Raw genomic sequence first — 13,209 nt, 5'->3', positions numbered from 1 at the left:
ACCACAAATGTATGAGCAGCGGGCAGGTCTTTGGACGTACACAAGAAGTGGAGCATGTGCAAGACCCAAGCACTACCAGCCTATACCCAGCCAATATAAGGGTGGTGGTTCATGGGATAAAGGTAAGAGAGGGTATGGTCTGACAGTAGGGAGAAGGGGAAGCCTATTCTAGGGTTCCTGCTCAAGCTTTTTTGGGGGAAATGTCTTGCTGGGATAACGTATCACTCAAAAGAGGGAGGATGAGCTGGAACCACTAGGTGCATGCCATGAGGGATAGGAAGAAAGAACACCCACACCGTGGCAGATGAGAATGCCATGATGAGCAAACAAACAAAATAACCTTCTTTGTCTGGTAATGGGGAGTGGCATAGCCAGCAAAAGTAAGTGGTGGTGGCTGGGGTGTTGACAAGCCTGTGGTGGTCGACAAGGACGCCCAAACTAGACAAAGGTTGTTAAGGGGTGAAATGGTAAAAAACAATAGCAGCAGGTAGTATATAAAGGGCATTTGCCGTGCACGGAAAGGGAGATCGCAATAGTACTAATCACCACAAGAGTGATTACCACCACATCGCACAAGAAAATAAAAAAGAAATAAAGAAAACAAAAAGGAAAGATGGAAATAGCAAAACAGAGAAAAAAGAAATAGAGAGTTAGAAAAGGAGCGAGAGAAAGTAGAATGACAAGCATGCACCAATAGGTTTTCTTTCCTTCTCTCCCTCTTAAAGCCTACTTTCTACTAAAGAAAAAGAATTTGTTTGGGTACAAGTCATTCAGGGATGTTCCCTCAAAGTGTGTAATTTCCGCGGCAGGATTCTTCTGCGAGGTTACTCACATTGAGAAAATGGTTCCCTCATTGGCCATAGCCCCATGACAAAATTGAATGTGGCAAACTGATCATCTTCTTCTTTAACTATACTGATTATTGCTATTGTTTTCTCCTTCAGCCTTTATTATTACACTTACATCCTGTTCTTTTCTTTACTTGAATGAAAGATTGCTTACTTAGTTTGCCTAATAATAGTGTATCTCGCTTATCATTATTTTGTTGCACCCATTCCCGCCATAAATTTTTTCTGCGGTAACTTCGCCTGCCATGGGCATGTTACAAAATCTTATCGAGAACACTTAGGCCCAATACAGTAGGAAGCAGTCTAGCCCGAAATCACAAAAAGGCCCACCACACGTGTGAAATGCTTCCTCTTCCTAGATGGATTTTTATTTTTCGACCTAGATTGAAAATGCTTCCTCTTCCAAGTCTTATAAACATAAATGAACACGTGTACATCATATGTTAGCTCTAAAATTGAATTTTTTTTACCTACTTTACCTAAATCTATTTTGCATTCTATTTTTACAACTTTATTAGAGAAGAGCCAACGCTTGTACTTTCTATGGTTAGTAATGAATTTAGTTTTTTGTTATTTGTTAAGGGTAGGGGTATCCATCGTCAGTTTAGGTTGGAAATTCATCAATCAAGATAATTCTTGGATTATTTTTTTTTTCTTCAAGGAAATCAAATTAGAGGAAAATTCTATTGTAATAAAATATAAATACAAAAATTCCTACCCACACATTCATCGATATAAATTGACATTTATGAAACATTTTCAATCATTTAATTTCTAAACTTGAAATTTTGTGTTTTAATATATCATAGAATACCTTCCCATTGTAGATGCTCATTTTTTTTTGCGAGCCCAGCAGGGAGGAAGGCCCAAAGTCATGGGCAAAAGAAAGTATTGTGGAAATGCCATTAAGCAAGTGGAAGGAATAACGGATAGTGGGTCTAAAAGGAAAATAAATGGATCCTGATGAAGTAAGTGGACCTAAAAAGGTCTGAAAGAAAGTAACAACAAACCCATGGGCTGTATGGATGTGGAAAAAGTGAGAATGGGTCATGGCTGCTACAGCAGGCCCAAAGTAGTGCAAGTAAAGGAAGTAAGGGACCGTAGAAAACCCATGAGCCCCAAGGGAAATGTGAGAAATACTTGGGCCAAGGAAGCCTAAGAAGTTAGTAAAAGCCCATAGGAAACATAGAATTGAAAAAGGGCCAAGGACGCCCAAAAGAGTAAGCGGGCCGAGGACGCCCAAGTGGAAGTAGGTGACACAATGGGAGCTCACAAGTAGTAAAGGGCCCAGTGAGATCATTGGGCCCTCAGAGAAAAAATAACCAGAAAAGGTCTAAAGTGGCCCAGCAAACTTAGGTCAAGTAGGCCTCACAGCAGACATAACAGAATTGTGTGGCAGGAAGCAAGTAACAGGGGCTGGGAATAAAGGCTTGGAACGGCCCACGAACAGGCATGACCTAGCCCTTAGAAGATGCAGGCCATAGATGATGAGTCAGGCGAAATAGCCCACGCCAAAAGAAGCCAAAAATGAGCAGTAAACTTGGCAGTTTGACGTTTAGACCGCGGCAGACAGATAGGCAGCAGGCAGAATTTGAATAAGCATGGAGGTAAAGCACGCGCAAGGCCCTGGCACCACTAGCCTGTACCCAGCCAATACATGAAATGGTGAGGTCATAGGTTAGAGGTAAGGGGGTATGGCCTGGCGGTGGGGTGAGGGAAAAACCTATTTTTGTGTTTCCTACTCAAACTCTTTTGGAAGAAATGTCCTACTGGGAAGGCATATGACCCAAAAGAGGTAACGTTGAGCGGGAACCACTAGGTGCATGCCGTGAGAGATAGAGGGAAGGAGAGTATTCACACCATGGCAGGTAAGAATGCCAGAAGGACCATACAAAAAGAAAAAGTCTTCTCTGACTAAGGCGAAGTGACATTGGTTGGGTGACTGACCAGTCAGTGATGGTTGGCAAAGGAACCCATCCAGACAAAAACGGTTAAAGGCTAAAATGGTAAAGAGCCAAGCACGGCTAGCCCTATATAAGAAGCCCTACAGTGCACGGTTAGGGGGACGGCAACCTCTAGGAGATAGTGGCTAGAATCACCAAAAATAGGGGAATAAGAAAAGAGAGTAAAAAACGAAAGAAAAAGAAAAGGTTAAAAGAAACAGAGAAAAAGAAAGAGACGGAGGGAATAGAGCGATTAGCATGCACCAAATGGATTAATCTCCCTCTCCCCCTTCAATTCATGCCTTCTAGTAATAAAAAGGGAGAAACTTCATTCAACCCAAGTCACTTAGGCCCGTTCCTTCAAAGCAGCTAATTTTCTCTTCAGAGAAATTAGTCATGTTAAGGGAGTGGTTCCCTTTCTTGACGTAAACTCCGTGGAACAGCTTATCGCGGTAGGCTGACATTTATTTCTTTAATACACTCTTGACTCTCCATCTAACATTTATTATTTCGATAGTTATGCCTGTCGTAAAGATCTAATTACCAAAGGGCATTGTTTGAGAACAAGCAAGACCAAGAAGGTTTGCTCTCGGACTGGTCTTAACTCCTTAACCTAGAAGAAAACTTTGGGCCTAGTGTAGCAGTAGGCAACCTAGCCTAACACTTGCAAAAAAGGCCCACACATTTAAATTGGTGACTTCACTAGGGAGTTGGGAAACAGATGGATACAGAGATCCTCACAAACAAATGCCGCCAAGATCTAGAACAACACGTAATATAAGCGCTATCCCCTCGCCGGCTAAGTCAAGGCCAGCAATGCCTCATCAGCCCAATTAGGTAAAAAACATCAATGAACTGGGGGCTGAGCCCCAGCCGCTGACGGGATCGATGCTTTTGTCGAGGTGCTACAAACACTACAACAGCAGATGATGGAGGAAATACGCTAGTTAAAGACAGAAAAGACTGTGGAAAAAGGAAGCCAGCATGACCATGAGCATGCGACTGACAAAGAAGAGATGCCATTCGGAGGCGTCTCACAGGTAGAAGGACAACGCTATATCACCATGGCTGAGGTAGCAGCTTTCTTAGAGCAGGAGAGAGCCAGAGCACCCAAAGAAAGGTTCTATGCACGCAGACCTCCTTATCCGTTAAGGGTGCTTAGCAAGCCATATCCGGAAAGATACGAGCCACGTGCCTTTGCACAATACGACGGCCATAAAGGGTAGCACTGTTGAGCATGTGATCAAATTTATCGATACTCTAGGCCTGTATGCGGCAGACGAGGACTTGTGCCTGCGGGAGTTTTCAAAATTACTATCCAACCATGCCTCCACTTGGTACATAGGTCTGAAACCAGGATCCATCCCAACCTAGGATGATATGGTGGATGTATTTTATACTAAGTACTTCCACGGAGAAGAAACAGTAACGCTTGCCACCTTGCAGAGAAACGGAGAAGACTTGATGATGTACATAAAGAGATTCAGAGATATAGCCCTGGATTGCTATGACCATTACGAGGAGAAGACATTGGTGGAGATGTGTATGACAAATATGATTAGAGAGTATAGAGCTGTTCTAGAGAACTTGGAAATTTCCCAATTTGCGCAGCTATTATAGAAAGCTAGGAAGACTGCCCAATCGGTGAAGCCAAGTTCCAACAAAAGGAACGCCCTGCAGGTCATGGTGGCATCTACCAATGAAAGGAAGAGGAAGACAGATGGGAGGGAATACGACACCCCCTCCCTCTGCTAATACCATGTACTCCTAAGGAATTGGACGTTCTCTTAGACAAGTGGATAGTAGATGGAGTTTTTAAACCCAATTAATTTGCTAGAGAACCCACAGAGGAAGAGCGGAGGGACCCACGCTTCTGCCACTTGCATAATTATGTGCAACATCCTACGGCAGAATGTTGGGTGTGTCGTAGGCTGTTGCGTCGCAAGATTAAAGAAGGGACCTTAGAGCTGACGCAGCAGGAAGTTCAGAGGAACCCACTTCCGAACCACAAAGGAAAAGGGGTAGCAGCAGTGGTAATTTGTGAAGACCTAGGGGAAGACGAAGAGGAAAACCCGACCCTGCCTGCCATAGCTATCACCACTTTGTAAAGAAGCTTTAAGTTCAAAAATCAGTTTGACCAACTAGGTCTCACAGTGAAAGAGTGAAAGACGGCCACAGAGGCTCTGGCAAGCATTGCTTTCGAGGCAGGAATAGAATGCTTGTCAGCAGAAGTTGCGGAAGATAGGGCTCTCTTTCAGGAGTCAATTGAAATCACCTTCAGTGATGGAGACATGGAAGTGGCTATCCTGACCATAGGAGATCCCTTTACTTGGCTGTGTCTATAAATGAAATCCCTATCAAAAGAGCCTTGGTGGATACTGGCGCCTTAGTAAACTTGGTACCATTAAGCACCCTGTAGGTGGCAAGAATCTTAGAAAGAAAGATCCAAGGGTGCCCAATGGAAGTAACAGGGTTTGGTGGAAGCGGAGAATACACTGTCAGTCACATTCAACTATGGCTAAAAGTAAGTCCTATAGCCTCTTTGGCCTAGTTCCATGTGGTGAAGACAGAGGTTTTATACCATGTGCTCCTGGGGAGGCCATGGTTGCACAAGCACTGGCTGGTACCATCTTCTTACCACCGGTGCGTAAAAGGGAGGTTGAATGGCCGCATGATAGGTATAGCGGCAAACCCATCACCATTTGAGCAGGCAGAGGCTCATTTAGTGGAAACAATGTTTTACGACTAATGGGCACCGTTTGGGGAAAGCTCAGTATCAAAACCGAGGGGTACTTTTGTCCCTAGGTGGGAGGACGTTTGAGACGACCCAGAGCCTAATCTAAGGGAGGTACTCTCTCAGAAGAAGAAGAGAAAGGAAGCGTTTGTCGCAGAACTAGGCTATACACCACAATATGTTAGGGTTTGAGGACCCGATAGCAGGATCGTGTACAAATTATGAAGGTGCGTGGGGCCCACGAGTGAAACACAAGCGAGCCTCAAACAAGAAGAGCAGCGTAAAATCCTGAGGTGTTGCATAGCCCAGGAAAACTCAGAAGAAGGAAATTATGAAGAAAGGGATGAGGAGGTTACGACAGACAAGGATGTGCAAGTTACAGCAGAAGAACAGACGGAGGATGTTGATTTAGGATGTAGCCCGCACGAGCCAAGGCCCATCTTAATCACTTCAAAGTTGTCAGAAAAAGAAAAATTGGAGTTCATACTATTGTTAGAAGAATACAAGGACGTTTTCGCATGGAATTACAATGAAATGCCAAGATTGGATCCTGGGTTAGTAGTGCACATGTGGAACGTGGTCCCAGAGGCCAGGCCAGTAGCCCAGCTTGCCAGAATTTTCCATACTGAAATAGAGGAATAAATAGTCAAGGAAGTATAGAAGTTGTTGGCCGTAGGATTCATCAAACCCATTCAGCATCCACGTTGGTTATCCAACATCGTGCTAGTAAAGAAGAAGAATGGGCAAATAAGGTGCCGTATAGATTTTAGAAATCTTAGTAAGGCCTGCCCAAAAGATGAATTCCCATTGCCAAACATGGACCTGTTAATAGATTCTGCAGCAGGAAGTGCCATGTTCTCCTTTATGGATGGGCTTAGTGGATACAACCAGATCAGAATGGCACCGCAGGATGCGGAGAAGACTGCCCTTAAAACACCTATAGGCAACTTTTACTATACAGTAATGCCGTTTGGGTTGAAGAACGTAGGTGCAACTTATCAAAGATCAATGACGGCCATATTCCACGACATGATGCATCGAGAGTTAGAAGACTATGTAGATGACATAGTGGTGAAGTCAAAAAAGCCAGAAGAGCACATTCAAGTGTTGAGAAGGGTGCTCGAAAGATGTAGAACCTTCAAGCTTAGAATGAATCCCCTCAAGTGTGCATTCGGAGTATCTTCAGGGAAATTCTTGGTTTTTCTAGTCCATAGCAGAGGACACTACAACAAAATGTATTTTTAGTGAGGAAAAAATTCGTCACTAAAAGTCCAGTTTTTCGTCACTAAGAACCTTTAGCGACGAAATTGGACTTTTAGTGACGAAACTCATTTCGTCGCTGAAACCCCGTCGCTAAAAGTCCTAGCGATGAAAATTTTCGTCACTAAAAGTCCGGTTTGTTTTTAAAAAAAAAAACTTTTAGCGACGAAAATATTTCGTCGCTAAATGTTTTCCTCGCTAAAAACACTATTCAGTGACAAAAATATTTCGTCACTAAAAACACTTCAGTTTATTAAATCATATTTAGTGACGAACAATTTCGTCACTAAAACTATTTTCGAGTACATATAGCGACGAAAAAATTCGTCACTAAAACTATTTTTAAGAAAATCCTGGCATATATAGTGACGAAAATTTTTGTCACTAAAACCATTTCTTACAAAATTTTGCTACATTTAGCGACGAAATATTTTGTCACTAAAACAATTTTTTGTTGCAATATTTGTGACAAAAAAATTCGTCGCTAAAACTTATTTTCTGTTTTATTTTTTTCATAGTTTTGATATTAACCTGTAACCTGTCATTACATTATTAAAACCTCAAATTTGAACAACACATTTATAAAAAAAGATCTATACATTCCACAAGTAAAAAATAAAAGAAGCATCCAATTCAAACTCCTTCCATACAATAAAAGTTTGCAATACATACAATAACTCAAGATGTTTTATAACAATACAAAAAGTGTAGCATAAAATAATTAGAACTAATGAAAGATGTCCTCATATGTCTTCAAGTAATGTCAAAAGTAAATCTCCTAAAAGCCACCAATAAGAAATCTGCACAAATATAAAAACAATACTACATTAAAATCATAAAGTAAAAACATTAACTATGTTATAAGAAATATTTCTAACAATGCATTAAGAGTAGTCACACCAATGAATTAAAATCACAACTCCTAATGTATAAGTTATAGAAAGCAAATATAGATTTTTAAATGTAATATAAAGTACTAACCAATAAGTGTTTTAACTTGAAGATGAACCAACCCGCTTCCTCCAACACAACAACCCACCACAAAACCAATCACAAACGTCACAAGTATAGTGTTTACAAGTATTGAAATAAACTAAAGTACTATTCATCACATCTAATCAACAAATTCCATTCACATTTGCAAGAAACTAAAAACACTCCCAATATGAATTTAAACCACCTTATAACACCATGCAAGCCACTTGCTTGCTCCAACACAACAATTCACCACAAAACCAATCACAAATATCCCAAGTATAGAGTGTTTACAAGTATTGAAATCAATTAAAGTATTATTCATCACATCTAATCAACAAATTTCATTCACATTTGCAAGAAACTAAAAACACTCCCAATGTGAATTTAAACCACCTTATCACACCATGCAAGCCACCCGCTTGCTCCAACATAAAAACCCACCACAAATTCAATTTCCATCATCACAAGTATAGAGTTTACAAGTATTGAAATCTAATAAAGTAATATTCATCACATCTAATTTAAAATACTCATTCACATTTGCAAGAATTGAAAAAACACTCCCAATATGAATTTAAACAACCTTATAACACCATACAAGCCATCCGCTTGCTCTAATACAACAACCCACCACAAAACCAATCACAAACATCATATATATGGAGTGTTTACAAGTATTGAAATCAATTGAAGTATTATTCATCACATCTAATCAACAATGTCCATTCACATTTGCAAGAAACTAAAAACACTTTCAATATGAATTTAAACCACCTTAATTATAACATCATGCAAGCTACCTGCTTGCTCCAACACAACAACCCACCACAAAAGCAATCACAAACATCACAAGTATGGAGTGTTTACAAGTATTGAAATCAATTGAAGTATTATTCATCACATTTAATCAACAAGGTCCATTCACATTTGCCAGAAACAAAAAACACTCCCAATATGAATTTAAATCACCTTAATTATAACATCATGCAAGCCACCCGCTTGCTTCAACTCAACAACCCACCACAAAACCAATCACAAACATCACAAGTATAGAGTATTTACAAGTATTGAAATCAATGAAATTATTATTCATCACATCCAATCAACAATGTCCATTCACATTTGCAAGAAACTAAAAACACTTCCAATATAAATTTAAACCACCTTAATTATAACATCATGCAAGCCACCCGCTTGCTCCAACTCAACAACCCACCACAAAACCAATCACAAACATCACAAGTATAGAGTATTTACAAGTATTGAAATCAATGAAATTATTATTCATCACATCCAATCAACAATGTCCATTCACATTTGCAAGAAACTAAAAACACTTCCAATATAAATTTAAACCACCTTAATTATAACATCATGCAAGCCACCCGCTTGCTCCAACACAACAACCCACCACAAAACCAATCACAAACATCAGAAGTATAGAGTGTTTACAAGTATTGAAATCTATTAAAGTACTATTCATCACATCTAATCAACAAGATCCATTCACATTTGCAATAAATTAAAAACACTCCCAATATGAATTTAAACCACCTTATAACACCATGCAAGCCACCCGCTTGCTCCAACACAACAACCCACCACAAAACCAATCACAAACATCACAAGTATAGAGTTTTATAGGTATTTAAACAGATTTTACTTACTATGATCAAGCTAAGCGTATAAGTTTGATTTGTTGGCTAAGCTTTGGTCTTTGACTTTCACAGATCTAAGCCTCTTTTTATTCCCCCATAGCAACCCAAACTATTGCTAACCTTGTCATCACATTCAACCAAAAACCATTAAATTTCTTTTACAGTACATAAATAAAAAAACGTAGTCCAATTATGGCTTAATTAACAAAGCTAGAATTATTAAATATATCATAAAGCTTCACCCTTTTAGTTCTACCAAAACATAAATTGGCAACACAGTACAAATACATGAAGCAATAAACTAAGTCTTGCAAGCAATGTAATATATACATAAACATTAATTCTAATAAAACATAGAATGTCAGTTTTAAATTATAAAGCATTAACTGAAAATACACTCTTTAGTGTTCTGAGTGTTTGGCAAATTACAATGAATAGCGCTTGATTTATATATCATGAAAAGCACCACTTAAGATCTTTTTTGTGGGTTTGCAGACACTATTTATGTTCTGAAAATAGCTTTAGAGCTCTTAAAGCTCTTTTTTTGGCCCCTAAATCTCCACCTAGATGGATGAAGGTTTAGATTCTTATCTTTTTTTGCCTCTAAAACATACAAAGTGAAAATTTTTCTGCCAAAACAAACTGACCCTCAGGGAAAAAAAAACAAAAAAATAGATTTGACATACTATCAATTATATAATGACCATTAACAAAATAGACCCATAACTAAAAACACAGCAGATTAACCCTTGAAGAAAAATCACAGCCTATTAGCATGAAGTATTAACAAAATTTCGACCATTACAGAAATAATCCAAAACACAAATAAAACTTAGACCAACAAATTGATAAAACAATATTGATCCTCAAACTTGAATCCTTTGACTTCAGAACCATATCTACAAAGATTAAAAAAAAAACAAGAAAGAATCCAAAGAGTTAAAAGAGCAATATAAATGAGATGGAGAAAAATGAACAAGTATCCAAAAAAGGTGAGCAGAAGATCTTACATGATTATGTGAGAATCGGCGACGGAATGGGGAAACCGGTGACGAAATGGTGAATCGGCAACGGAATGGTGAACAGCGACGGTGGGTTCGAGCTTTTGGCGACGGACTGGTGAACGACGACGGTGGGTTCGAGCTTTTGGCGACGGAATGGTGAACAGTGATGGTGGGTTCGAGCTTTTGGCGACGGAATGGTGAACAGCGACGGTGGGTTCGAGCTTTTCGCGACGGTGGGTTTGTGTATCGGCGACGGAATGAGAATCGGGCTTATCGGCGACGGTGGGTTCGTGCATCGGCGACGGTGGGTTCGTGCATCGGTGACGGTGGGTTCGCGTATCAGCGATGGTGGGTTCGTGCATCGGCGACGGTGGGTTCGTGTATCAGCGATGGTGGGTTTGTGTATCGGTGACAGAATGTGTATCGGTGATAGAATGTGTATCGGGCTTATCGACGACGGAATGAGAACCGGCGTCGGTTGGGTTTCTTCTCACCGGCGTCGGAATGAGTTTGGGTTTGGGTTCAGAACCGTCGCAAATGGTTATTGGCGACAGTTTGGGTCCTTATCGGCGACGATTATCGGCGATGGACTGGGTTTTTATCGGCGATTGGGTTTGGGTTTGGGTTTGGGTTCGGAACCGTGGCGAATGGTAATCAGCGACGGTTTGGGTTCCTATCGGCGACGCTTATCGGCGACGGACTGGCTTCTTATCAGCGACGGTTATCGGAACGAAGGTGAAGGTGAAGGTGAAGGTGAAGGCTGGATTTTGGGATTGGGGTGGGCTGGGTTCTTTTGGCTGGGAACAAAGGTGAAGGCTTTTATGTTTATGTTTAGAAAATAGGAAGAAAATATAACAGGTCATGGCTATTTATAGTGGTCTTTAGTGACGAATTGGTCCATCGCTATTGCTTCCTTTTCGTCGTAAAAGGTAGTAGGCTTTTATGTTTTTAGCGACGAAGGTCAATTTCGTCGCTAAAAAACCCAGATTTAGTGAAGATTTTTAGAGACGAAAATCATATTTCGTCGCTATAGCATACTTTTAGTGACGAATTGTGATTTCGTCACTAAAAACATGGAAGTCCAAAACTATTATTATTTTTAGTGACGACTATTTTCCGTCACTAATTCTTCCTTTTAGTGACGAAATGATTTTCGTCACTAATACCATCCACAACAATACCTATAGTGATGAAATATTTCGTCACTAAAAATTTCAACTTTTAGCGACGAAATATTTCGTCACTATAGATTAATTTTGCTCGTGTCAAAGTTTCCCTCCGCTGGCGCCCATTTTTCAGATCACAATAGCGACGAAATTTATTTTTCGTCACTAAATGTTATAATTTTTTTCATTATTAGTGACGAAATTCATATTTCGTCACTAAAGCTGTATTTTTAGCGACGAAAAATATTTCCTCACTAATTTTCGTCACTAAAAATACATTTTGTTGTAGTGGGAATAGATGTGGACCCAGGCAAGGCTACAACCATAGCCACTATGAGACCTCTAGCTACAGTAAAGGAGTTGAAAAGTTTCTTGGGAAAGGTCTTATACATTCGAATATTCATCCCAAGGCTAGCATCCATCACTCTGCCTTCGGGAAATTACTAAAAAAGGGGCAAAGTTTCGAATGGGGGGAGGTACAGAAGGCAGCCTTTAACAGGTTGCAGCAGATTCTGATAAACCTCTCTACCGTGCAAGCTCCAGTCCACATGAAGCCACTATCATTATACTTAGCCACCAACCAATACGCTGCGGGCGCGCTAATCACTCAGCAAGATGGAGATGGAGTGGAACAGCTAGTGTACTACATCACCCGAGCCCTGAAAGATGCAGAGACCTGCTACCCAAGGGCCGAAAGGGTATGCTTGGCCATTGTGTATGCCTTGCAGAGGTTATGACACTATTTCCTGGCTTATGTGGTGTGGCTGATGACTAAGTCTCATGCTATCAAAGCCTTATTGCGACAACCAATTCTCTCTGGCAGGATATCCCAATGGTTACTGCAACTATCACAATACAATTTGAAAGTAGGAACGCCCAAAGCGGTAAAGAGCCAGGCTATAGTAGATCTGTTAGCACAATTCCCAGAAGAAGAAGAATTCCCGCTGGATGATGGAGTCCCAGGGGAAGTAGCTGCGGCAAAGGAAGTTGGGGAACGGTGGTTAATAAAGTTTGATGGGTCTTCTACTACCCAATTAGGGGGAGTGAGAGTGGTTCTGTATCATGAAGAAAATGAGGCTGTAGTGCTATCATTCAAACTGGAATTTCCCTGTTTAAATAACATAGCAGAATACGAAGCCTACCTAACTAGGTTAGCAACGGCCTTTGAGATGGGGGTCAAACACTTGAAAGTGATAGGAGACTCGAACCTAGTCGTCTGCTAGACCAAAGGGAGCTTCACCTTGAAGGAACCCAGCCTAGCTCCTTACTGGGCAATGGCCTAGAAGATGGAGGAAAGGTTTTCAACCTTTGAAATAGAACACGCGTCGAAAGGTGAGAATCGGTTTGCAGATGCTTTGGCCGCTTTAGGATCGTAAATAATGTTCGAAGGAAATAGTGCCAAGATAGAAGTCAGCAAAAGAAAAGAATCGATCATAGAAGTTTTGAAGGAAAAGTTCCAGAAAGAACAGTGCGAAGAGGATTGGCGAAATCCCATAAGGGAGGCCTTGATTAGGGAAAGTGAACCTGCAGAGTTGAGAGCATTAAAAGACTATACTCTAGTAGGAGGAGAACTGTATCGCAGGATGCTAGGATGGATCCTATCAAGGTGTGTGGGGCA

At 40.6% G+C, this 13,209-nt stretch overlaps 1 protein-coding gene and 1 long non-coding RNA gene across 2 annotated transcripts; one reads left to right on the top strand and one right to left on the bottom strand.

The window, feature by feature from the left end:
• Nucleotides 1-7,370: 7,370 nt before the first annotated feature.
• On the bottom strand, nt 7,371-11,246 carry LOC142637168 (uncharacterized). The gene is made up of 3 exons (XR_012844570.1): nt 10,432-11,246; nt 7,767-10,320; nt 7,371-7,585 (listed from the first exon to the last, which is right to left on the bottom strand). It is a non-coding gene; the product is annotated as an uncharacterized LOC142637168 (long non-coding RNA).
• An 893-nt stretch (nt 11,247-12,139) lies between these two features.
• LOC142635219 (uncharacterized) lies at nt 12,140-12,814 on the top strand. Its single transcript, XM_075809417.1, has 2 exons — nt 12,140-12,321; nt 12,415-12,814. Exons 1-2 carry the CDS (start codon nt 12,140-12,142, stop codon nt 12,812-12,814), a joined length of 582 nt encoding a protein of 193 aa, XP_075665532.1.
• Nucleotides 12,815-13,209: the final 395 nt, after the last annotated feature.

This window comes from Castanea sativa, chromosome 5 (assembly GCF_040712315.1).
Source record: "Castanea sativa cultivar Marrone di Chiusa Pesio chromosome 5, ASM4071231v1".
NCBI classification, from domain to species: domain Eukaryota; kingdom Viridiplantae; phylum Streptophyta; class Magnoliopsida; order Fagales; family Fagaceae; genus Castanea; species Castanea sativa.
Note: the sequence above shows the minus strand (reverse complement) of the source record. Positions and strands in the feature narration are given on the sequence as shown.